This window comes from Pristis pectinata, chromosome 1 (genome assembly GCF_009764475.1).
Source record: "Pristis pectinata isolate sPriPec2 chromosome 1, sPriPec2.1.pri, whole genome shotgun sequence".
NCBI classification, from domain to species: domain Eukaryota; kingdom Metazoa; phylum Chordata; class Chondrichthyes; order Rhinopristiformes; family Pristidae; genus Pristis; species Pristis pectinata.
The window spans coordinates 61,509,165-61,535,669 of NC_067405.1; the positions used below are offsets into that span (position 1 = coordinate 61,509,165).

Below are 26,505 nucleotides of genomic sequence, written 5' to 3' on the forward strand. Positions count from 1 at the left end.
CACAGGGCTACCAGAACCAACGCGGCAATCTGGCCCTCAAATCCATCCCACAATCAGCCTGGAGCAGTACAGCTCAGGGTCTTCCTTCTGAACAATCACACCCCACCCTTAAAGGTTGTCCATCAGCAAGTTGAGCCATTTTAGCAACAGTTAAAAATGTCAATAACCTCTGAATGTCTCTGAGATTGACAAACATTGAAATATATTCAAAATAATTGCAAATAAATCTAGAAGTTTTTGTTTAAAATATTTATTGTTAACAAAATTGAACACTTGAACATTACGATATGTTTACCCAATATATTTCTTTAAATATATCCAATTAATCCAACAAATATAAATTACCTGAAACTTTAAAGAATGTTCCCTTTAACTATTCCTCTTCAGTGAAATGGTGAAGAGCACAGATTCAGCAATCTGATTTTCCAGCGTAATTGCTGGGAACTTGAGGGAAGTTGGCACAGTCCAGAGGAATACGACATCAGGATGTAATTGGAATGAGAGTGGCGAGAAGCTCTCATGAAGTTTGGGATTTCTGTGTATGCATGAGTGGCCAACCAGTTGTCAATCTGGCCCTCCCTACGAAAAATTTGTGTGACATTGATCCAGAACACATTGTTTTAGTTATGAGCTGATACATGTATATTTGGTGTATTAATGCAAGTGAGTTTGGTTTCCAGTTTTTGCCACTAATCCTTCCCAAAATACTTCATGCAAAGAATATCTTGGCAGCATTGTCATTTTGTGCAGCCACATTGTGCATGCAATTTATTTCCAGTCATTAAGACCTTACTTGATTTATGTTTTTCATTGTAACTGTGCACACACGTACTTGTGCATATGACAATAAACTCGGCTTTGACTTTGAGTTTAAAGCACAAACTCTCTGTTTCAACCTACATTAAAATGTCCCCAATATAACAAGTCATCACATAAATAACAAGATGACTCCAGTGTGTCCAGCTCTGACCTCAATGGGCATTTGCAACTGCGAATTTTAGTGGAAGCATTCATCACCAAGTTTTAGATTGCTGAAAAACTCAAAAGCACTTTTTTCCATCAAAGTATTTTTGTTGTACTCATGGTTGGACATCACACATTCCTACATGGGACCAATAGGATTGGGGGCTGGAACACAAGAAACTGCAGAGTGTTGTGGACAAAGCCCAGTTCATCCAGGGCACAGCACACCCCCTCCCCCCACCATTGACATCACCTACAGGAGGCGCTGCCTCAAGAAGGTGACATCTCTCATCAAAGATCCCAAACATCTGTGTTTTCCCTCTTCTCGCTGTTACCATCAGGCAGGAGGTACAGAGGCCTGATGCCCCACACCACCAGGATCAGGAAGAGCTACTTCCCTACAACAATCAAGTTCTTGAATCGAGCTGCACAACCCTAACCCTACTCAGCAATGAGATGCAGAGGATCACCTCTTGCGCTACCATGGACATGTCTCCCATTGCATTTTTGTTCATTTTGTGCACAAAGGTCTCACTTTTGCACAGTCTTTTTATTCAGTGTCTGATATAATTTTATGTCTAATTTATAGTTAGTTTATATTCTTTGTTTTGTCTCTACTAAAATGCCTGTGATGCTGCTGCAAGCAAGTTTTTCATTGTGCTGTACATACTTGTGCACATAACAATAAACTTGATTTGACTTGATTAGAATTAGAGGAAGAGATTGTGTTAATCAATTTATCACATGTCTGAGTTTTGGATTATGAGTCAAAAGTGCTGAGAGAGAGGCCAGAAGCTGCATTTAAGGGTCACAGGGGACAGCATGCAGAGGTCCTATTAGAGTGCAATAGTTTGCAACATTTTATACCGTGCCTTTGGCAATTTCATGGAATATCATTTGTAGGGCTTGTGTTTATATTATTTTAGCTGTGGCATTTGGTCCGCTTGTAATAAACTGTTTAAAAGTTGCACTGATCTGTGAGCCGTATCCAATTTCCCCACCTGGACAGGTTTACACTGAACTCAGAAAAATATTGCGGAATGAGAAACTACCTAAAACCACCAGCGATCCCCATCCCTCCTCATGACTGTACCTCCCCCTGATGTTCAGCCCCCATTTAAATTCACTTTGTAGTCTGGATTGTCCCTGAATTCTATATCATCCCCTTCCATAATCCATCTCACTCCTTCCAGCTTCTGTAGGTTTCAACAAACCCATCCCAGCCGGACGTTCACACTGCCTGTGGACAGGAAGACTGCAGCTTTGGGCAAAACACTTGGGAAACCTGATTTGACAATAGACCCACCTCTTTTGTTTGGGCTACTAATCCCTTCCAAAATACTTCAAAATATTTAACTTTTGTTTTCATTAGAGGAGAAAATAAGACTACTTAATGAGCTGATAGATGCCTCAATTTTTCCTACGTCCCCTGTTTCTCTCAAAGCAGAAGCCCAACAGCATTGAAAGCAGACTCTATGTGGTCATTTATCAAAGGGCCAAGTTTGAATGTGCTGGGTACATCTCTCTCCTTTGATTTGGAACATTGGAACACAAAAAAATAGGAGCAGGGATCGGTCTCACAGCCCTTCAAACGCTTTCTCACCATTCAGTAAGATCATGGCTGATCTGCTCCCAGTCTCAAGTTCTCTTCTGTACCGATTCCGCAATTCTTGAATTTCCTGATCTTCAAAAAGTGTTTCCTCCTCCTCTTTAAATATCCCAATGATTTAGCCTCAACAACCCTCTGGGACAGAGAATTCCAGAGAATCACCAGCCTCTGCAAGAATTACATTTCTGTCTTATTACATTCTTTTGAAATTACTATTCTCTTGTGATTTCCATTGAAGGCCAGGATAAAATATCAATATGCTGATGGTGTCATCAAAGGTATTTAATTACCTCCATAAATATTTCAACAAAATAAATTCAAATTTGAAGTAAGGGGACAGGTCGGCACTGTCAGTGCTGCACTCCTAGCCTTGTAGAAGATGATCTGTGGGAAGAAATATATCTGTGTAAATAGTTGCTCAAACTGGGAGGTATTCACAAAGAATTCTACTTTAACTCACATACGGAGTGGTCCTTACCTTTCCCATTTTGAACTCAGTTAGTCTGGTAACCAAGTGAATGTTTCACTGCCTGACACTGGCTGGTATTTATATGCAGGGCAGAAAGGTCTCACTTGGCAGTTTCTTGTTATTCTGGTGACTCAACATTGGACATCAGCAAAAAGCAACAAAACCCTTTTTTCAAATTTCTTGTGGAATGAACAGCAGAAAGACATCTGCTGCATCATGGATTCATTCAGTTTTACTTCCTCGTTACTTTGATTGTTGTTTAAACCGTGCAGTTCAGGAACAGTCACTGCTCCATATCACCCAAGTCTATTCACTCAAATGGAACCAAAGGAGCCATTTGGTTCTCTTTCCCAAACTGGCTAAATTGAGGACACACTTTATAAAATCTCCACACGTTGCCAAACTCCTTTCGGAAATCCGTAGATACAGCTTCTGCTGCACGACACTGATCAGCCATCTCTGTTCTTTCATCAAAGAACTCAGCCAGATGAGTCAATCGTGATCTGCCTTCAATAATCTGTGCTGCCTCTTCCTTCTTACCCCACTTGATTCTCCAAGTGAGAATTAATATTGGCCTTCGCAGGATCTTCCTTCCAAACAATCATACCCCACCTTTAAAAGTTGCTCATCAGCCAGTTAAGCCATTTTACCAACTGTTAAATATGTCAATAACCTCTGAATGTCTCTGATATTGACAAACATTGAAATATATTCAAAATAATTGCAAATAAATCCTACTATTAAAGTTTTTATTTAAAATATTTAGTGTTAATACAATTGAACACTTAACCATTAAAATATATTTACCATAATATATTTCTTTAGTATATCCAATTAATCCAAAAAATATAAATTACCTGAAATTTTAAAGTATCTTCCCTTCTGCTGTTCCTCTTTACTGAAATAGTGAAGAGCACAGATCCAGCAATCAGATTTTCCAGCGTAATTGCTGAGACATTGTGGGAAGTTGACACAGTCCAGAGGAGTCCGACACCAGGACGCAGTTGAAATGAGAGTGGCGAGTAACTCTCGTGAGGTTTGGGATTTCTGTGTATGCATGAGTGGCCACTAGTAATAACCAGAATTGTCAATGTGCCCTCCTTACATAAAAATTGTGTGACATTAATTGAGAACACATTGCTATGCTTATGAGCTGATACATATATGTTTGGTGTATTAAAGCATGTGAGTTTAATTTCCAGTTTCTGCCACTAATCCTTCCCAAAGTACTTCATGGAAAGCAATTGCCATTATGTGCAGCCATATTGTGCTTGCAATTTATTTCCAGTCATTAAGATCTTACCTGACTTACGCATTTTAAACAGTATTTTGAATTGAAGTTCACTTCTTTCTTTTGTTTCAGAAATAGAACAAGTGATAAAAGTATGAGTTAAAACATCACAAAATTTCACAAAAACTGAAAGTAAGTTTTGTTCTCCAGATTACCTCTTGTGAATGTGATCAGGAACCATTTCACCCCAGGACCGTGTCTGCTGCAGTCACGAATTGTCCCTTTGCAGCTGCGACATCCCGACCCCCACTGGAACCCCTACCCTGAATTCAGATGCCTGCAGCGAGAATGTATAACCCAGGGTGAACCAAAACTGGACCAAAAGATAGACTGAAGTTCCTGTTCCAACGTGTTGCAGTTAGGGATCAAAAGGAAGTCCTGTGGTATTTGTTTACATGAAGCAATAATTGTCCTGATGTCAGAGATGCTTGTTTACTTACCCTCTGCAAGTAGATACTCTACTTCCTCATCAGCAGACATGAATCAGAGAGGATTGGTAACAACATCTCATCCTTGCTGATTATCAACACAGGTGCACCTCAAGGCTGCACTCTTAGCCCCCCACTCTACTTTCTATGCACACATGACCGTTGGCTATGCACAACTCCAATGCCATCTTCAGATTCACTAATGACACCACTGTTTTTGGATGAATCACAGATGGCAATGAGTCAGTTACCGGAGCGAGATGGGACGCCTGGTTGAGTGGTGCTGCAACAACAACCTCTCGCTCATTGCCAGCAAAACTGAAGAGCTGATTGTTGACTTCAGGAAGGGGAAGGAGGACGAACATGCGCCAGTCTACATTGGGGGATCAGCGATGGAGAGAGACAGCAGCTTTAGATTCCCAGGCATTAACATATCGGATGACACATTCTGAGCCAGGCACATGGATGCAATCATAAGGAAAGCATGCAACCATCTCTATTTTCTTAGCGGGTTAAGGAGATTTGACATGTCACCGAACACCCTGACAGACTTTTTCAGGTGTATTGTTGAAAGTATCCTGACTGGTTGCATCATGGTCTGGTACGGCAATTAGAATGAGCAGGAACATAAGAAGCAGCAGAGAGTAGTAGACTCAGCCCAATACATCATGGGCACATCCCTCCCCACCATCGGCAGTATCTGCAGGAGGTGCTGCTTCAAGAAGGCAACAACTCTCATCATCAAAGATTCCCACCATTTTGCGGCCTTTTTCTAGCTACCATCGGCAGGAGGTACATAAGCCTGAAGTCCCAGACAACCAGGTTCAAATGCAGCGACTTCCCTTCAACTATTTTGTTCCTGAACCAACCGGAACAACTCTAATCGCCAGACTTTAGTGACACTGTGACCACTCTGATCACCTTGTACTAAAATGGGCTTTGTTTTTTTTCTGTTCTAATTGTGTTCTTTCTTGTAAAAATTGCATATAATTTCTATTGAATTTATGTTTTTCTTGTGAATGCTGTTGATATGATGCTGTGTGCCTGTGATGCTGCTGAAAAGAAATTTTTCATTGCACCCGTGCAAACATGTACCTGTGCATATGACAATAAACTCGACTTTGACTTTGACTTTAAAACACAAACTCTTTGTCTCAACCTACGTGAAAATGTCCCCAAAGTAAAAAGTCATCACGTAACTAACAAGATGACTCCAGTGTGTCCAGCTCCAACCTCAATGAACATTTGCAAGTCTGAATATTAGTGGACACATTCATCACCAAGTTTTAGATTGCTGATAAACACAAAAGAACTTTTTCCCATTGAAGTGCTTTTGTTGTACTAATGGTTGGACATCACACATTCCGACATGGGACCAATAGGATTGGGGAGTAGAACACAGGAGACTGCAGAGTGTTGTGGACAAAGCCCAGTTCATCCTAAGCACAGCCCTCCCCACCGTTGACATCACCTACAGGAGGCGCTGCCTCAGGAAGGTTGCATCTATCATCAAAAATCCTCACCATCCAGGTCTTGCCCTCTTCTCATTGAAACTATCAGGCAGGAAGTACAGAAGCCTGAAGTCCCACACCACCAGGATCAGGAAGAGCTACTTCCTGCGACAATCAAGTTCTTGAACCGACCGGCACAACCCTAACCCTACCTCAGCAACGGAATACGAGGGATCCCCTCTTGCGCTACCATGGACGTCTCCCATTGCATCTTTGTTCATTTTGTGCACAAAGGTCTCACTTTTGCACAGTCTTTTTATTCAGTGTCTGATCTAATTGAATGCGTAATTTATGGTTTGTTTATATTCTGTGTGTTGGCTGTACGTATGTGCCTGTGATGCTGCAACAAGCAAGTTTTTCATTGCACTGTACCTCACCGACCTTGTGCACATAACAATAAACTTGATTTGACTTGATTAGAATCACAGGAGAAGATTGTGTTAATCAACTTATCACATATCTGAGTTTTGGATTATGAGTAAAAAGTGCTGAGGGAGAGGCCAGAAGCTGCATTTAAGGGTTAAAGGGGACAGCATGCAGAGGTCCTAGTTGAGTGCAATAGTTTGCAACGTTTTATACCGTACCTTTGGCAATTTCATGGAATATCACATCTAATATCATTTGTAGGGCTTGTGTTTATATTATTTTAGCTGCGGCATTTGGTCAGGTTGTAATAAATTGTATAAAAGATGCACTGATCTGTGAGCTGTATCCAATTTCCCCACCTGGACAGGTTTACATTGAACTTAGAAAAAAATAGCTGGAGGAGAACCTACCTAAAACCACCAGCAATCCCCATCCCTCCTCATGACTGTACCTCCCCCTGATGTTCAGCCCTCATCTAAATTCACCTTGTAGTCTGGATTGTCCCTGAATTCCATAACATCCCCTTCCATAATCCCTCTCACTCCTTCCAGTTTCTGTAGGTTTCAACAAACCCACCCCAGCCTGACGTTCACACTGCCTGTGGACAGGAAGACTGCAGCAATGGGCAGAATAATTGGGAAACCTGATCTGACAACAGACCCATCTCTTTTGTTTGTGCCACTAATCCCTTCCAAAGTACTTCAAAATATTCAACTTCTGTTTTTGTTAGAGGAGGAAACAAGACTACTTAATGAGCTGACAGATGCCTCAATTTTTTCCCTGTTTTTCTCAATGCAGAAGCCCAACAGCTTCGATAGCAGACCCTATGTGGTCATTTATCAAAGGGCGAAGTCTGAGTGTACTGGATGCATCTCTCTGCTTTAATTTGGAACATTGGAACACAATAAAATAGGAGCAGGGATCGGTCTCAAAGCCATTCAAACGCTTTCACACCATTCAGTAAGATCATGGCTGCTCTGCTCCTGTGCCCTTTCCCCATTCCTGCAATTCCCAAATCTTCCAAAAATGTTTCTTCCTCCTCTTTAAGTGTCCAAATGATCCAACCTCAACAACCTTCTGGAGCGGAGAATTCCAGAAAATCACCACCTTCTGCAAGACTTACATTTCTGTCTTATTGTTCTGTCTTATTGTTCCCTTGTGATTGCCATTGAAGGCCAGGATAAATAAATCAATAAGCTGACTGTGTCATCAAAGGTATTTTATTACCTCCATAAATATTTCAACAAGATAAAATCATGTTTTCAAGAGCAACATTTAGAAGTCCCTCATGCGCCTGAAAGACCCGATCATGGAGTTGTATCCGCCCCAGTCACTGTATCTCCTGTATTCACCAGGTCTCAGGAAGTACTGTCGGCCTCTGTAGTTGGGATGTTCATAGAAGATCCAGTAACCATCCATCACCTGGCAGGAGTGGATGTCACGGTAACAGAATGGATCGTAGAGAGAGGGACAGTCGTCCAGGAATTCCATCATCTGCCCTCCAAAGTCAGGCCTCTCGTAAATCCTCATCCTGTAGTTTCCCCCTCGGTACTGGAATACAAAGAAGGCAGCTTTAGCCAGGATGTTTTGAGGATAGTTTTACTTCTTGTGGGAGGAATGGTTGATGCTGGATTATTCACTCATTGTAACACTACATCTGAACACCAATTCATAGACTGTCTCTTGACTTCAATGGGAAATAAAATCAGATGACCCTTAGCTAGACAATCAGTTCACTCATTATCTGCCTCAATGAAATCTCCAACTGGCATTGGTGATTTTTCAAACATAATTTAAGGTGGTTGTGGCACAGGAGAAAAAATGATAGATGTGAATACACAGAATCCAAATGACCAAATCCCCGACAAAAAAAATTGTAACTTACGGAAGGGTAGCTGCGACATGATTTGATGCTGTCATTGAATCCCATCCAGCGCTGGTAGTCAGGATAGTCTCCCCTGCTCAGCACATACTGGTATCCCATGTAGTTGGGTCTCTCGTACACAACCCACCAGTCACTTTCAACACGGATGGAGTTACAGCGGCTGAAGTAAGGGGACAGGTCTGCACAGTCGGTGCTGCACTCGTAGTGCCGACCCTGGAAGTTCCTGTCCTCGTAGAAGATGATCTGTGGGAAGAAATATGTCTGTGTAAATAATGGCTCAAACTGAGAGGTATTCACAAAGAATTCTACTTTAACTCACATACATACAGAGTGGTCCTTACCTTTCCCATTTTGAGCTCAGTTAGTCTGGTAACCAAGTGAATGTTTCACTGCCTGACACTGGCTGGTATTTATATGCAGGGAGAAAGGCCTCACTTGGCAGTTTCTTGTTATTCTGGTGACTCAACATTGGACATCAGCAAAAAGCAACAAAACCCTTTTTACAAATTTCTTGTGGAAAAAATAGTCGAAAGACATCTGCTGCATCATGGATTCATTCAGTTTTGCTTCCTTGTCACTTTGATTGTTGTTTGAACCAAACAGTTCAAGAACAGTCACTGCTCCATATCACCCAGGTCTGTTCACTCGGTTCAAAACCGCCATTTGGTTCTCTTTCCCAAACTGGCTAAATGGAGGACATACTTTATAAAATCGCCACAAGTTGCCAAAGACCTTTTGAAAATCTGTAGATACAGCTTCTGCTGCACAGCACTGATCAGCCATCTCTGTTCTTTCATCAAAGAACTCAGCCAGATGAGTCAATCGTGATTTCCCTTCAATAATCTGTGCTGACTTTCCCTTCTTAACCCACTTGATTCCCCAATTAATATTGTCCTTTGCAGTGGTCTCTTGTAGTTTCCCCCCTCTGGCATCAGACTGATGGAACTGCACTCACTATGTTTGCCCCACTTCTCTTGTTGAACCAGGTGTAACAGTCGCAGCCTTCCACTCACCTGTTGGAAAAGGACTGTACACATACACTCAGCATTTCAATTACCTCCACATTCTGGATTTCCTCAGAATCCTCGTGATATCCCATTTCCTTTAATTCATTTTTGTGATGTAGGGAAGGCCAGTATTTATTGGCCATCACTAATTTCCTGTGAGAAGGTGGTGGTGAGCTGCCTTCAAGAACCGCTGCAGTCCTCAAATGAAGGTCCTCCCACAGAGCTGTAGGGAGGGAGTTCCAGGATTACCACCCAAGATTTCAATTTTGTGTGGCTTGGTGGGGGCCTGGAGCTGGTGATGTTTACATGCACTTGTCTCTTTCCCTTTGTGTTGGTAGAGGTCATGGGGTTGTGAGGTACAATCAGAGCAGTAACTGCTGTTCGTTTTGTAAACAGTGCACACTGCAGCTACAGTGTGCAGGTGGAAGGGGGAATGAATGTTCAGGTGGTGACTTAAATACCATCAAGAGAAATTTCTTTCGCCAGAGGTTGGTGAATCTGTGGAGTCCATTGCCACAGAGGACTGTGGAGGCCAAGTCATTGGGTGTACTTAATGCAGACATTGTTAGGTTCTTGATTCGTTTTGGGGTTAAGGGTTATGGGAAGAAGGGGGGAAATGGGGTTAAAATCTGCCATGATTGAATGGTGGAGCAGGGTCAATGGGCTGAACGACCCGATTCTGCTCCTATGTCTTATGGTCTTATTGTCTTATATGATGTTGATCTTCTTGTGAGTTGTTGCAACTGCATTCCCCTTGGCATATGGAGGATGCTCCATCACATTCCTGACTTGTGCCTTGTAGATGGTGGAAAGGCTTTGGGTGTCAGGAGGTAAGTCACCTGCTGCAGGAAACCTGCCTCCCAGCACCTCTTGTAGCCATGGGGTTTATGTGGCTGGTCCTGCTGAGCTCCTGACTGGTGATGACCTCCAGGATGTGACCTGGACCAGGAACCTTGTTAACTTTGAGGGTGCCGACCATTTCAGCAGGTTTTCTCCATCTAATAACTCGAGCAGAAATGCACAACATCCCACCTGCCACATCCATCCAGCCCACCTCAGTGAGCCACAGCCACTTCCACAGGGTTACCAGAACCACCGCGGCAATCTGGCCCTCAAATCCATCCCACAATCGGCCTGGAGCAGTACAGCTCAGGGTCTTCCTTCTGAACAATCACACCCCACCCTTAAAGATTGTCCATCAGCAAGTTGAGCCATTTTACCAATTGTTAAAAACGTCAATATCTTTGAATTTTTCTGACATTGACAAACATTGAAATATATTCAAAATAATTGCTAATAAATCATACTATTAACTTTTTTATTTAGAATATTTATTGTTAATATAATTGACAACTTAGACATTGGAATATCTTTACCATAATATATTTCTTTAAATATGTCCAATTAATCCAAAAAATACTTTAAAGTATCTTCCCTTTAACTGTTCATCTTTACTGAAATAATGAAGAGCACAGATTCAGCAATCAGAATTTCCAGCATAATTGCTGGGAAATTGTGGGAAGTTGGCACAGTCCAGAGGAGTCCGACATCAGGACGTGATTGGAATGAGAGTGGCGAGGAGCTCTCATGAAGTTTGGGATTTCTGTTTACACATGAGTGGCCACCAGTAGTGACCGGAATTGTCAATCTGGCCCTCCCTACGTAATATGTGTATGACATTAATAGAGAACACATTGTTTTGGTTATGAGCTGATTCATATATGTTTGGTGCATTAAAGCATGTGAGTTTAAAGCATGTATGTTTGGTGTGATAATGCAAGTGAGTTTAGTTTCCTGTTTCTGTAACTAATCCTTCCCAAAATATTTCATGGAAAGAATTTCATGGCCGCATTGCCATTATGTGCAGCCATATTGTGCATGCAATTTATTTACAGTTATTATGATCTTACTTGACTTATGCATTTTAAACAGTATTTTGAATTGAAGTTCACTTCCTTCATTTGTTTTAGAAGTTAAACAACTGATAAAAATATGAGTTAACATGTCAGAGAATTCCACAAAAACTCAAAGTAGGTTTGGTCCTCCAGATTATCTCTTGTGAATTACCTCTACATCCTCATTGGCAGACCTCAATCTGTGAGGATTGGTAACAACGTCTCCTCCTCGCTGATCATCAGCACAGGAGCACCACAAGGCTGTGTACTTAGCCCCTTGCTCTGCTCTCTATACACACATGACTGTTGGCGAAGCACAGCTCCAATGCCATCTTCGGATTTGCTGATGACACGACTGTTCTTGGACGAATCACAGGTGGCAATGAGTCAGCTTACCTGAATGTGATAGGACACCCGGTAGAGTGGTGCCACAACAACAACCTCTCGCTTGATGTCAGCAAAACTAAAGAGCTGGTTGTTGACTTCAGGAAGAGGAAGAAGGGCAAACACTCGCCACTCTACGTCGGGGGATCAGCGATGGAGAGAGTCAGCAGCTTTAAATTACCGTGTTAACATGTCAGATGACTTGTTCTGGGCCAGGTATATAGATGCAATCCAAAGGAAAGTGCGTAAGCATCTCTATTTTCTGAACAGGTTAGGAGATTCCACTTGTCATGGAACACCCTAACAAACATCTACAGGTACATTGTTGAAAGTATCCTGACTGATTGCATCATGGTCTGGTACGGCAATTTGAATAAGCAAAAACATAAGAAGCTGCAGAGATTAGTGGACTCAGCCCAATACGTCACAGGCACATCCCTCCCCACCGTCAGTAGTATCTACAGGAGGTGCTACCTCAAGAAGGCAACATCTATCATCAAAGATCCCCAGCATGTGTAGCACGCCATCTTCTCGCAGCTATCATTGGGCAGGAGGTACAGAAACCTGAAGTCCCAAACCACCAGGTTCAGATACAGCTATTTCCCATCAACCATTCGGTTCTTCAACCAGAACAACACTAATCACTTGAGTTTAGCGACACCATGACGATACTGATCACCTTGCACTAAAATGAACTTTGGTTTCTTTTGTTCTAATTGTACTCTTACTTGGAAAAATTGTGTATAATTTATGTTGAATTTATGTTCGTCTTGTGAATGCTCCTTATGTGCTGCAATGTGCCTGTGATGCTGCTGCAAATAAGTTTTTCATTGCACCTGTGCATACATGTACTTGTGCACGTGACAATAAACTCCACTTTGACTTTAAAACACAAACTCGTTGTCTCAACCCACGTGAAAATTCCCCCAAAACAACAAGTCATCACATAAATAACAAGATGATTCCAGTGTATCCTGCTCTGACCTCAATTGGCATTTGCAAGTCTGAATATTAGTGGAAACATTCATCACCAAGTTTTAGATTGCTGATAAACACAAAAGAACTTTTTTCCATCGAAGTATCTTTGTTGTACTCATGGTTGGACATCACACATTCCTACATGGGACCAATAGTATTGGAGGCTGGAACACAAGAAACTGCAGAGCGTTGTGGACAAAACCCAGTTCATCGAGGGCACAGCACCCCCCTCCCCCCCACCATTGACATCATCTCAAGAAGGTGACATCTCTCATCAAAGATCTCCACCATCTGCGATTTCCCTCTTCTCACTGTTACCATGGGACAGGAGGTACAGAGGTCTGATGCCCCACACCACCAGGTTCAGAAGAGCTACTTCCCTACATCAATCAAGTTCTTGAATCGACCTGCACAACCCTAACCCTACCTCAGAAACAGGATACGAGGGATCCCCTCTTGCTCTACCATGGACTTGTCTCCCATTGCATCTTTGTTCATTTTGTTCACAAAGGTCTCGCTTTATTCAGTGTCTGGTCTAATTTTATGTGTAGTTTATGGTTTGTTTATATTCTGTGTGTTGGCTGTACATATGTGCCTGTGATGCTGCTGCAAGCAAGTTTTTCATTGCACTGTACCTCACTGACCTTGTGCACATAACAATAAACTTGATTTGACTTGATTAGAATCACAGGAGAAGATTGTGTTAATCAACTTATCACATATCTGAGTTTTGGATTATGAGTAAAAAGTGCTGAGAGAGAGGCCAGAAGCTGCATTTAAGGGTTATATGAGACAGCATGCAGAGGTTGTATTCATGTGCAATAGATTGCTACATTTTATACCGTACTTTTGGCAATTTCATGAAATATTATAACTAATATCATTAGTAGGGCTTGATTAAAAGTTGCGCTGGTCTGTGAGCCGTGGCAGGAAGACTGCAGCACTTGGCAAAACACTTTCTCACCATTCAATAAGATCATGGCTGATCTGCCCCTGGCCTCAAGTTCTCTTGTGTGCTGATTCCCCATTCCTGGAATTCCCCAATCTTATAAAAAAGGTTTCCACCTCCCCGTTAAACCTCCCAATGATTTAGCCTCAACAACCTTCTGGAGCAGAGAATTCCAGAGAATCACTACACTCTGCAAGATGAATGTTTCTGTCTTATTACATTTTTTTGAAATTACTATTCTCTTGTGACTTCCATTGAAGGCAAGGATAAAATATCAGGAAGCTGGTGGTGTCGTCCAAGGTATTTTATTACCTCCATAAATATTTCAAAAACATAAATTCAAATTTTAAAGACCATCATTTAGAAGTCCCTCATGCGCCTGAAAGACCCGATCATGGAGTTGTAGCCGCCCCAGTCACTGTATCTCCTGTATTCACTGGGTCTCAGGAAGTACTGTCGGCCTCTGTAGTTGGGATGTTCATAGAAGATCCAGTAACCATCCATCACCTGGCAGGAGTGGATGTCACGGTAACAGAATCGATCGTAGAGAGAGGGACAGTCCTCCATGAATTCCATCATCTTCCCTCCAAAGTCAGGCCTCTCGTAAATCCTCATCCTGTAGTTTCCCCCTCGGTACTGGAATACAAAGAAGGCAGCTTTAGCCAGGATGTTTTGAAGATAGTTTGACTTCTTGTGGGAGGAATGGTTGATGCTGGATTATTCACTCATTGTAACACTACATCTGAACACCAATTCATAGACTGGCCACTGACTTCAATGGGAAATAAAATCAGATGACATTTCCTCAGTTCACTTATGATCTGCCTCAAAGAACTCTCCAACTGGCCTTGGTGCTGCTTCAAATGACATTTAAGGAGGTTGTGGCACAGGAGAGAATATGATAGATGTGAATACACAGAATACAAAAGACCAAATCCTCTGACAAAAGAATGGAAACTTACGTAAGGGTAGCTGCGACAGGACCTGATGGTGTCATTGAATCCCATCCAGCGCTGGTAGTCAGGATACTCGCCCCTGCTCAGCACATACTGGTATCCCATGTAGTTGGGTCTCTCGTACACCACCCACCAGTCACTCTCAACACGGATGGAGTTACAGCGGCTGAAGTAAGGGGACAGGTCGGCACAGTCGGTGCTGCACTCGTAGTGCCGACCCTGGAAGTTCCTGTCCTCGTAGAAGATGATCTGTGGGAAGAAATATATCTGTGTAAATAATTGCTCAAACTGGGAGGTATTCACAAAGAATTCTACTTTAACTCACATACGGAGTGGTCCTTACCTTTCCCATTTTGTACTCAGTTAGTCTGGTAACCAAGTGAATGTTTCACTGCCTGACACTGGCTGGTATTTATATGCAGGGCAGAAAGGCCTCACTTAGCAGTTTCTGGGGACTGAACATTGGACATCAGCAAAAAGCAACAAAACCCTCTTTTCAAATTTCTTGTGGAATAAACAGCAGAAAGACATCTGCTGCATCATGGATTCATTCAGTTTTGCTTTCTTGTCACTTTGATTGTTGTTTAAACAGTTCAGGAACAGTCACTGCTCCATATCACCCAGGTCTGTTCACTCAGTTCAAAGTAGCCATTTGGTTCTCTTTCCCAAACTGGCTAAATTGAGGACATACTTTTATAAAATCGCCAGACGTTGCCAAACACCATTTGAAAATCTGCAGATTACAGCTTCTGCTGCATGACACTGATCAGCCATCTCTGTTCTTTCATCAAAGAACTCAGCCAGATGAGTCAATCGTGATTTCCCTTCAATAATCTGTGCTGACTTTCCCTTCTTAACCCACTTGATTCCCCAATTAATATTGTCCTTCGCAGTGGTCTCTTGTAGGTTCCCACCTCAGGCATCAGACTGATGGGCCTGCACTCACTATGTTTACCCCACTTCTCTTGTTGTACCAGGTGTAACAGTCGCAGGCTTACACTCACCTGTTGGAGAAGGACTGTACACATACACTCAGCATTTCAATTACCTCCACATTCTGGATTTCCTCACCATCCCAGTGATAACCCATTTCTTCTCATTCATCTTTGTAATGTGGGTGAGGCCAGTATTTATTGACCATCACTAATTGCCTGTGAGAAAGTGGTAGTGAGCTGCCTTCTAGACCCGCTGCAGTCCCCCTAATGAAGGTCTAGAGCTGTAGGGAGGGAGTTCCAGGATTACTACCCAAGATTTTGATTTTGTGCGGCTTGGAGGGGGACCTGGATGTGGTGGTGTTTACATGCACTTGCCTTTTGTCCTTTCGAGCGGTAGAGGTCATGGGGAAGTGAGGTGTTGTCAGACTAGTAACTGCTGTTCACTTTGTCGATGGCTTTTGGCTAACCACAGCTCCAATGTCATCTTCAAATCCTCCAATGACACCACTGTTGTTGGACGAACCACAGGTGCCAATGAGTCAGCCTACCAGAGCGGAATAGTACACCTGGTTGAGTGGTGCCACAACAACAACATAAGAACATAACAAATAGGAGCAGGAGGAGGCCATCTGGCCCGTTCAGCCTTCTCCACCATTCAATAAGATGATGGCTGATCTGGTCGTGGACTCAACTCCACCTACCTGCCTTTTCCCCATAACCCTTAATCCCCCTACTATGCAAAAATCTATCTGACTGTGTCTTAAATATATTTAATGAGGTTCTTCCCTGGCAGAGAATTCCACACATTCACTACTCTCTGGAAAAAGCAGTTTCTCCTCATCTCTGTCCTAAATCTATTGCCCTGAATTTGGAGGCTGTGTCCCCTAGTTCTCGTCTCACCCCCCAGTGGAAACAACCTTCCTGCCCCTATCTTATCTATCCCTTTCATAATTTTATATGCTTCTGTAAGATCCCTTCTCATTCTTCTGAATTCCTGCAGTTACATTACCAAGTGACTCAATCTCTCCTCATAAGCTAACCACTTCATCTCCGGAATCAACCTGGTGGACCTCCTCTGCACCGCCTCCAAAGTTAGTATATCTTCCCTCAAGTGAGGAGACCAGAACTGCACACAGTACTCCAGATATGGCCTCACAAATACCCTCTACAGCTGCAGCATAACCTCCCTGCTCTTAAATTCAATCCCTCTAGCAACGAAGACCAGCATTCGATTTCTTTCTTGATAACCTGTTGCATCTACAAACCAATCTTTTGCGATTCATTCACAAGCACTCCCAAGTCCCTCAGCACAACATCTTTAACTATTAAATAATAATCTGATCTTCTATTTTTCCTTCCAAAGCAGGTGACCTCACATTTATCAACATTGTACTCCATCTCCTAGACCCTTGCCCATTCACTTATCCTGTCTATACCTCTCTGCACACTCTCCGCATCCTCTGCACAATTTGCTTTTCCATTCAATTTCGTGTCATCAACAAACTCAGATATGCTACACTTGGTCCCCTCTTCCATATCGTGAACAGTTGCAGGCCCAGCACTGACCCCTGTAGCACCCTGCTCACCACTGATTGCCAACCAGAGAAACACCCATTTATCCCAAATCTCTGCCTTCGATTGGTTAACCAAACCTCTTTCCATACTCATACAAGACCCCAATTCCATGCATCAACATTCGCCTGTTCCCCTCTATCCACTGCACTGATTATATCCTCAAAGAACTCCAATAAGTTTTTCAAACAGGACCTGCCCTTCCTGAATCCATGCTGTGTCTGCCTGATGGAACCACTTCTATCCAGATGTCTAACTACTTCTTCCTTAATGATAGAATCTAGCATTTTCCTGACTACAGATGTTAAGCTAACTGGCCTATAATTACCCGCCTTTTGTCGGCATCCTTCCTTAAACAGTGGCGTGACATTCACTGTCTTCAGATCTGCTGGGACCTGCCCAGAATCCAGAGGATTTTATCAAATTATCACAAGTCCATCTACTATAACTTCTGCCATTTCTTTCAGTACCTGGGATGCATCCCATCAGGACCAAGGGACTTGTCTACCTTTAATCCCACACATTGCTCATCACTACCTCTTTAGTGACAGCGATTGTATCGAGGTCCTCTCCTCCCATTATATCCACAACATCTCTATTTCACATGTTAGACATGTCGTCCACCGTGAAGACCGACACAAAATAATCATTCAAGGCTTCGGCCATGTCCACATTACCCAATATTAATTCCCCTTCTCATCTTCCCAGGGACCTGCATTCACGTTAGCCACCATTTTCTGCTTTATATAATTATAAAAATGTTTACTATCTGTACTTATATTTTGTGCTGGTTTATTTTCTTAATCTATCTGCCCTTTCCTTATTGCTTGCTCAGTGGTTCTTTGTTGCTTTTTAAAGTTTTCCCAATCTTTCAGTTTCCCACAACCCTTGGCCACAGTATGCATGAGCTTTTCGCCTGATGCCTTCTTTTATCTTCTCAGTTATCCAAGGCTGGCACTCCCACCTTTACTATCCTTGCTTTTAACTAGGATATACTTTTGTTGAGTACCGTGAAAAATCTCTTTGAAAGTCTTCCACTGTTCCTCACCTGTCCCAACATACAGCCTGTGTTTCCAGTCTTTGCTAGCCAGCTCCTTGCTCATCCCATTGTTGTCTCCCTTGTTTAGGCATAATACACTGGTTTTAGATTGAACTATTGCACCCTCCATTTGTATGAGAAATTCAATCATACTACGGTCACTCTTTCTAAGAGGATCCCTAACTACAAGATCGTTAATTTTACCTGTCTCATTGCACAGGACCAGATCTAAGATCAGATTTTCCCCAGTAGGTTCACGAACATGCTGTTCAAGAAAGCTGCCACAGATGAATTCTCTGAAGTCCACCTCAAGACTGCCTCAACCAACCTGACTTGCCCAATCCATGTGGAAGTGAAAGTTCCCCAAGACAACGGGTCTTCCATTCTTACATGCATCATTTGTTCCAAGACAATTGTCCCAATTGTGTTCTTTCTTGTAAAAATTGCATATAATTTATGTTTCATTTGTGTTTTTCTTGTGAATGCTGCTTATATGCTGCAATGTGCCTGTGATACTGCTGAAAGTAAGTTTTTCATTGCATTTGTGCATTCGTGTACTTGTGCATCTGACAATAAACTCCACTTTGACTACAAAAGACAAACTCTTTGTCTCAACCCACGTGAAAATGTCCCCAACGTAGCAATCTCTCGCTCAACGTCAGCAAAACCAAAGAGCTGATTGTTGACTTCAGGAAGGGGAAGGAGGGTGAACATGCGCCAGTCTACATTGGGGGATCGGCCCAGGAGAGAGTCGGCAGCTTTAAATTCCCAGGCATTAACATCTCGGATGATCTGTCCTGGGCCAGGCACAGAGATGCAATCATAAGGAAAGCGCACAAGCATCTCTATTTCTGAGCAGGTTAAGGAGATTCCACTTGTTACCGAATACTGACAAACTTCCACAGGTGTATTGTTGGAAGTATCCTGACTGGTTGACCATGGTCTGGTACAGCAATTTGAATGAGCAGGATCATAAGAAGCTGCAGAGAGCAGTGGACTCGGCCCAATTCATCACGGCACATCCCTCCCCACCATCGGTAGTATCTGCAGGAGGCGCTGCCTCAAGAAAGAAACATCCGTCATCAAAGATCCCCACCATCCAGGCACTGCCATCTTTATGCAGCTACCATCGGGCAGGAGATGAGAAGAGATGAGCAGCGAAGAGAAGAGAAGAGAAGAGAAGAGATGAGGAGAGGAGAGGAGAGAAGAGATGAGGAGAGGAGAGGAGAGGAGAGGAGAGGAGAGGAGAGGAGAGGAGAGGAGAGGAGAGAGGAGAGGAGAGGAGAGGAGAAGAGAAGAGAAGAGAAGAGAAGAGAAGAGAAGAGAAGAGAAGAGAAGAGAAGAGAAGAGAAGAGAAGAGAAGAGAAGAGAAGAGAAGAGAAGAGAAGAGAAGAGAAGAGAAGAGAAGAGAAGAGAAGAGAAGAGAAGAGAAGAGGAGAGAAGAGGAGAGGAGAGGAGAGGAGAGGAGAGGAGAGGAGAGGAGAGGAGAGGAGAGGAGAGGAGAGGAGAGGAGAGGAGAGGAGAGGAGAGGAGAGGAGAGGAGAGGAGAGGAGAGGAGAGGAGAGGAGAGGAGAGGAGAGGAGAGGAGAGGAGAGGAGAGGAGAGGAGAGGAGAGGAGAGGAGAGGAGAGGAGAGGAGAGGAGAGGAGAGGAGAGGAGAGGAGAGGAGAGGAGAGGAGAGGAGAGGAGAGGAGAGGAGAGGAGAGGAGAAGAGAGATGAGAAAAGGAGATTACTCTATCAGCCACACGTACACCGTAACACACAGTGAGATGCATCTTTTGCATAGAGTGTTCAGGGGCAGTCCGCAAGTGTCGCCACGGTTCCAGCACTAACACATCATGCCCACAGCTTCCTTTCCAGTATGCATTTTTGGAATGTGGGAGGGAACCAGAGCACCCGGAGGAAACCCACGCAGACACACGGGGATAACACACAACCTCCTTACAGAGAGCGGCCGGAATTGAACCTCGGTCCCTGGCGCTGTAATAGCGCTATTCAAACCGCTGCACCACCGCGCCTGCCCCTACATTACCGTGCCTGCCCAGGTACAGGAGTTTGGAGTCCCACACCACCAGGTTCAAATACAGATACTTCCCTTGAACAATTCGGTTCTTGAACCAACCGGAACAATCCCGAACGCCAGAGTCTAGCAACACCCTGACCACTTTGATCACTTTGCACTCAAATAGACTTTGTTATTTTTTTCTTCTAATTGTGTTCTTTCTCATAAAAATTGCATACAATTTCTGCTTAATATTTGTCTTCCTTGTGAATGCTGCTTATGTGCTGCAATGTGCCTGTGATGCTGCAGCAAGTAAGTTTTTCATTGCACCTGTGCATTCATGTACTTTTGCATATGACAATAAACTCCACTTTGACTTTGACTTTAAAATAGAAACTCTTTGTCTCAACCTACGGGAATATGTGCCCAAAGTAACAAGTCATCACATAAATAACAAGATGACTCCAATGTGTCCAGCTCTGACTTCAATGGACATTTGCAAGTGTAAATATCAGTAGAAACATTCATCAGCAAGTTTTAGTTTTCTGATAAACTCAAAATAACTTTTTCCCATTGAAGTATTTTTGATGTACTAATGGTTGAACATTACACATTCCTATATGGGACTTATAGGATGGGGGGTGGAGGTGGGGGTGGAATGCAAGAGGCTGCAGGGAGTTGTGGACAAAGCCCAGTCCATCTCGGGCACGGACCTCGCCACCATTGACATCACCTACAGGAGGCGCTGCCTCAAGAAGGTGGCATCTCTCATCAAAGATCCCAACCATCTGGGTCTTGCCTACTTCTCGCTGTTACCATGAGGCAGGAGGTACAGAGGCCTGAAGTCCCACACCACCAGGTTCAGGAAGAGCGACTTTCCTACAACAATCAAGTTCTTGAACCAACCTGCACAACCCTAACCCTACCTCAGCAACAGGATAAGAGGGATCCCCTCTTGCGCTACCAAGGACTTGTCTCCCATTGCAGCTTTGTTCATTTTACGTTAAGGTCTTGCTTTTCAACAGCCTTTTTATTCAGTGTCTGATATAATTTTATGTACTATTTATGTTTAATTTATGTTCTGTGTGTTGTCTGTGCCTACAGTATGAGCCTGTGATGCTGCTGCAAGCCAGTTTTTCAATGCACTATAGCTCACCGTACTTGTGCACATAACAACAAACTCGATTTGACTTGATTTGAATTAAAGGAGAAGATTGTGTCAGTCAACTTATCACATATCTGAGTTTTCGATTATGAGTAAAAAGTGCTGAGGGAGAGGTCAGAAGCCGCATTTAATGGTCACAGGGGATAGCATACAGAGGTCCTAATAGAGTGCAATAGTTTGCAACATTTTATACCGTACCTTTGGCAACTTCATGGAATATCATTTGTAGGGCTTGTGTTTATATTATTTTAGCTGTGGCATTTGGTCAGGTTTTAAAGTGCTTAAAAGTTGCGCTGGTCTGTGAGCCGTGACAGGAAGACTGCAGCATTTGGCAAAACGCTTTCTCACCATTCAATAAGCTCATGGCTGATCTACTCCTGGCATCAAGTTCTCTTGTGTTCCGATTCCCCATTCCTTGAATTTCTCAATATTCCAAAATGTTCCCTCCTCCTCTTTAAATATCCCAATGATTTACCCTCAGCAACCCTCTGGAGCAGAGAATTCCAGAGAATCACCAGCCTCTGCCAGACTTACATTTCTGTCTTATTGTTCTGTCTTACTGTTCTCTTGTGATTGCCATTGAAGGCCAGGATAAATAAATCAATAAGCTGACAGTGTCATCAAAGGTATTTTATTACCTCCATAAATATTTCAACAAGATAAAATCATATTTTCAAGGGCAACTTTTAGAAGTCCCTCATGCGCCTGAAAGACCCGATCATGGAGCAGGAGCTGCCCCAGTCACTGTATCTCCTGTATTCACTGGGTCTCAGGAAGTACTGTCGGCCTCTGTAGTTGGGATGTTCATAGAAGATCCAGTAACCATCCATCACCTGGCAGGAGTGGATGTCACGGTAACAGAATCGATCGTAGAGAGAGGGACAGTCCTCCATGAATTCCATCATCTTCCCTCCAAAGTCAGGCCTCTCGTAAATCCTCATCCTGTAGTTTCCCCCTCGGTACTGCAATAGAAAGAAGGCAGCTTTAGCCAGGATGTTTTGAGGATAGTTTTACTTCTTGTGGGAGGAATGGTTGGTGCTTTATTATTCACTCATTGTAACACTACATCTCAACACCAATTCATAGACTGGCCACTGACTTCAATGGGAAACAAAATCAGATGACATTTCCTCAGTTCACTCATGATCTGCCTCAAAGAAATCTTCAACTGGCATTGGGGCTGTTTCAAGCATAAGTTAAGGAGGTTGTGGCACAAGAAAAAAAATAGATGTGAATACACAGAATCCAAATGACCAAATTCCCTGACAAAAAATTGTAACTTACAGAAGGGTAGCTGCGACAGGACCTGATGGTGTCATTGAATCCCATCCAGCGCTGGTAGTCAGGATACTCCCCTCTGCTCAGCACATACTGGTATCCCATGTAGTTAGGTCTCTCGTACACCACCCACCAGTCACTCTCAACACGGATGGAGTTACAGCGGCTGAAGTAAGGGGACAGGTCGGCACAGTCGGTGCTGCACTCGTAGTGCCGACCCTGGAAGTTCCTGTCCTCGTAGAAGATGATCTGTGGGAAGAAATATATCTGTGTAAATAATTGCTCAAACTGGGAGGTATTCACAAAGAATTCTACTTTAACTCAAATACAGAGTGGTCCTTACCTTTCCCATTTTGTACTCAGTTAGTCTGGTAACCAAGTGAATGTTTCACTGCCTGACACTGGCTTGTATTTATATGCAGGGCAGAAAGGCCTCACTTGGCAGTTTCTTGTTATTCTGGTGACTCAACATTGGACATCAGCAAAAAGCAACAAAACCCTTTTTTCAAATTTATTGTAGAAAAAACAGTCGAAAGACATCTGCTGCCTCATGGATTCATTCAGTTTTGCTTCCTTGTCACTTTGATTGTTGTTTAAACCAAACAGTTCAGGAACAATCACTGCTCCGTATCACCCAGGTCTGTTCACTCAGTTCAAAGCCGCCATTTGGTTCTCTTTCCCAAACTGGCTAAATTGAAGAGATACTTTATAAAATCGTCACACGTTTTATTTAATAGCGAGTATTTATTGGCCATCACTAATTGCCTGTGAGAAGGTGGTTGCGAGCTGCCCTGGAGAGGGACCGTAGGAGGTTCACAGGAATGATCCCAGTAATTAAAGGCTTAATGTATGAGGATCATTTGATATCTCCGAGGATGGAGTTCAGAAGGATGCAGAGGAATTTCATGGAAACCTACCAGATACTGAAATCTACGGAGAAAATTAATGTGGAGATAATGTTTCCATTAGTGGGAGAGTCTAGGATCCATGTGCACAGCCTCAGAATAAACGGATGTACCTTTAAGCTGAGTTGACTGTTGGCTAAGCACAGCTCTAATGTCATCTTCAAATTTGCTAATGACGCTACTGCTGTTGAACGAATCACAGGTGCCAATGAGTCAGCCTACCAGTGCGCGATAGGACACCTGGTTGAGTGGTACCGCAATAACAACATAAGAAATAGGAGCAAGAGTAGGCCATCTGGCCTGTCGAGCCTGCTCCACCATTCAATAAGGTCATGGCTGATCTGGCCGTGGACTCAGCTCCACCTATGACTTTTCCCCATATCCCTTAATCCTTCTACTATGCAAAAATCTATCCAACTGTGTATTAAATATATTTAATGAGGTCGTCTCCACCGCTTCCCTGGGCAGAGAATTCCACAGATTCACTGGTCCCTGGGAAAAGCAGTTTCTCCTCATCTCTCCCCTAAATCTATTCCCCCGAATCTTGAGGCTATGTCCCCAAGTTCTAGTCTCACCTACCAGTGGAATCAGCCTTCCTGCCTCTATCTTATCGATCTTTTTCATAATTTTATATGTTTCCATAAGATCCCCTCATTTTTCTTAATTTCTGTGAGTACAGTCCCAAGTGACTCAATCCCTCCTCATAGCTAACCCCTTATCTCCGGAATCAACCTGGTGAATCTTCTTTGCAGCTCCTCCAAAACCAGTATATCTTTCCTCAAGTAAGGAGACCAGAACTGCATGCAGTACTCTAGGTATGGCCTCACCAGTACCCTGTACAGTTGTAGCATAACCTTCCTGCTCTTTAGTTAAACCCTTCCAGCAATGAAGGCCAACATTCCATTTGCCTTCTTGATAACCTGTTGCACCTACAAACCAACCTTTTGCAATTCATTCACAAGCATGCCCAAGTCCCTCGGCACAACATCTTTAACCATTTAAATAATAATCTGATCTTCTATTTTCCCTTTCAAAGTGGATGACCTCACATTCATCAACATTGCACTCCATCTGCTAGATCCTTGCCCACTCACTTACCCTGTCCATATCTCTCTGCGGACTTTCTGCATCCTCTGCACAATTTGCTTGTCCAATCAATTTACTGCCATCAGCAAACTTAGGTATGATACACTTGGCCCCCTCTTCCAAATCGTTAAAGTATATCTTGAACAGTTGTGGGCCCAGCACCGATCCTTGTAGCAGCTCGCTCACCATTGATTGCCAACCAGAGAAACACCCACTTATCCCAACTCTCTGCCTTCTATTGGTTAACCAATGCTCTATCCATGCTCATACAGTACCCCAACTCCATGCATCTTATCTTCTGGATAAGTCTTTTATACGGCATCTTACCGAACGCCTTCTGGCAATCCAAGTGTGCAATATTCACCTGTTCCCCTCTATCCACTCTGCTGATTATATCCTCAGAGAACTCCAATATATTTGTCAAACTGAACCTGCCCTTCCTGAATCCATGCAGCGTCTGCCTTATGAAAGCATTTCTATCCAGGTGTCTCGCTATTTCTTCTGACGACAGACGTCAAGCTAACTTGCCTACGGTTATCTGACTTCTGCCTACATCCTTTTTTAAATAGTGGTGTGACATTTGCTGTCTTCCAATCCGTCAGGACCTGCCCAGAGTCCAGAGAATTTTGTCAAATTATCACAAGTGCATCTCCTATAACTTCCGCCATTTCTTTCAGGATCTGGGATGTATCCCACCAGGTCCAGGGGACTTGTCTACCTTTAGGTCCACTCAGTTGCTCACCACTACCTCTTTAGTGACAGTGATTGTATCAAGGTCCTCGCCTACCATCGCATCCACAACATCCCTATTTCACATGTTAGACATGTCCTCCACTGTGAAGACTGACACAAAATAGTCATTCAAGCCTTCAGCCATTTCCACATTACCCAGTCTTAATTCCCCTTCCCATCTTCCAAGGGACCTACATTCACGTTAGCCACCGTTTTCCGCTTTATATAATTATAAAACTTTTACTATCTGTTCTTATATTTTGTGCTGGCTTACTTTCATAATCTACCTGCCCTTTCCTTATTGCTTGCTAAGTGGTTCTTCGTTGCTTTTTAAAGTTTTCCCAATCTTCCAGTTTCCCAATACTCTTGGCAACTTTGAATACATGAGCTTTTAGCCTGATGCTTTCTTTTATTTCCTTCATTATCCAAGGCTGGCTCTCCCCACCCTTACTGTCCTTGCTTTTAAGTAGAAGATACTTTTGTTGAATACCGTGGAAAATCTACTTGAAAGGCTTTCACTGTTCCTCAACTGTCCAAACATACAGCCTGTGTTTCCAGTCTACACTAGCCAACTCCTCCTTCATCCTGTTGTAGTCTCCCTTGTTTAGGCATAATACACTGATTTTAGATCAAAATATTGCACCCTCCGTTTGTATAAGAAATTCAATCATACTATGGTCACTCTTTCCAAGAGGATCCCTAACTACAAGATCGTTAATTTTACCTGTCTCATTGCACAGGACTAGATCTAAGATCAGATTTTCCCCAGTAGGTTCATTTACATGCTGTACAAGAAAGCTATCACGGATGAATTCTATGAAGTTCTCCTCAAGACTGCCATGACCAAATTGTTTTGCCTAATCCATGTGGAAGTGAAAGTCCTTCAAGAAAACTGGCATTCCATTCTTACACGCATCATTTGTTCCAATACAATTGTTCTAATTATGTTCTTTATTGTAAATATTGTATGTAATTTAAGTTTAATTCATGTTTTTCTTGTGAAAGCTGCTTATATAAACTTGCAAAATATGCAATAAACTTGACTTTGACTTTGAATGTAAAAGACAATCTGTTTGTCTCAACCTGTGTGAAAACATCCC

The 26,505-nt window shown here is 42.9% G+C and overlaps 3 protein-coding genes across 6 annotated transcripts; all 3 read right to left on the minus strand.

The window, feature by feature from the left end:
* Positions 1 to 7,912: 7,912 nt before the first annotated feature.
* On the minus strand, positions 7,913 to 8,872 carry LOC127567573 (gamma-crystallin S-1-like). 2 transcript variants are annotated; one of them, XM_052010613.1, is made up of 3 exons: positions 8,864 to 8,872; positions 8,523 to 8,765; positions 7,913 to 8,188 (listed from the first exon to the last, which is right to left on the minus strand). In XM_052010613.1, exons 1-3 carry the CDS (start codon positions 8,870 to 8,872, stop codon positions 7,913 to 7,915), a joined length of 528 nt encoding a protein of 175 aa, XP_051866573.1. The 2 variants fall into 2 exon arrangements, with proteins under 2 accessions (XP_051866573.1, XP_051866574.1); XM_052010614.1 differs by having other exon boundaries at positions 7,913 to 8,181; positions 8,519 to 8,765.
* Positions 8,873 to 14,095: 5,223 nt separating this feature from the next.
* On the minus strand, positions 14,096 to 15,043 carry LOC127567762 (gamma-crystallin S-1-like). Of its 2 annotated transcripts, none has more exons than XM_052010770.1 (3): positions 15,035 to 15,043; positions 14,698 to 14,940; positions 14,096 to 14,371 (listed from the first exon to the last, which is right to left on the minus strand). In XM_052010770.1, the coding sequence occupies exons 1-3, from the start codon at positions 15,041 to 15,043 to the stop codon at positions 14,096 to 14,098; spliced, it is 528 nt and encodes a 175-aa protein (XP_051866730.1). The 2 variants fall into 2 exon arrangements, with proteins under 2 accessions (XP_051866730.1, XP_051866735.1); XM_052010775.1 differs by having other exon boundaries at positions 14,096 to 14,364; positions 14,694 to 14,940.
* A 7,047-nt stretch (positions 15,044 to 22,090) lies between these two features.
* On the minus strand, positions 22,091 to 23,034 carry LOC127567770 (gamma-crystallin S-1-like). 2 transcript variants are annotated; one of them, XM_052010790.1, is made up of 3 exons: positions 23,026 to 23,034; positions 22,689 to 22,931; positions 22,091 to 22,366 (listed from the first exon to the last, which is right to left on the minus strand). In XM_052010790.1, exons 1-3 carry the CDS (start codon positions 23,032 to 23,034, stop codon positions 22,091 to 22,093), a joined length of 528 nt encoding a protein of 175 aa, XP_051866750.1. The 2 variants fall into 2 exon arrangements, with proteins under 2 accessions (XP_051866750.1, XP_051866760.1); XM_052010800.1 differs by having other exon boundaries at positions 22,091 to 22,359; positions 22,685 to 22,931.
* Positions 23,035 to 26,505: the final 3,471 nt, after the last annotated feature.

Bases quoted from the DNA above. Each gene is read 5' to 3' on its own strand.
- LOC127567573 (XM_052010613.1), bottom strand. The intron at 8,189-8,522 runs GTAAGTTACAAT...TTTGTATTCCAG, and splicing joins CATGTCGCAGCTACCCTTCC to TACCGAGGGGGAAACTACAG.
- LOC127567762 (XM_052010770.1), bottom strand. The intron at 14,372-14,697 runs GTAAGTTTCCAT...TTTGTATTCCAG, and splicing joins CCTGTCGCAGCTACCCTTAC to TACCGAGGGGGAAACTACAG.
- LOC127567770 (XM_052010790.1), bottom strand. The intron at 22,367-22,688 runs GTAAGTTACAAT...TTTCTATTGCAG, and splicing joins CCTGTCGCAGCTACCCTTCT to TACCGAGGGGGAAACTACAG.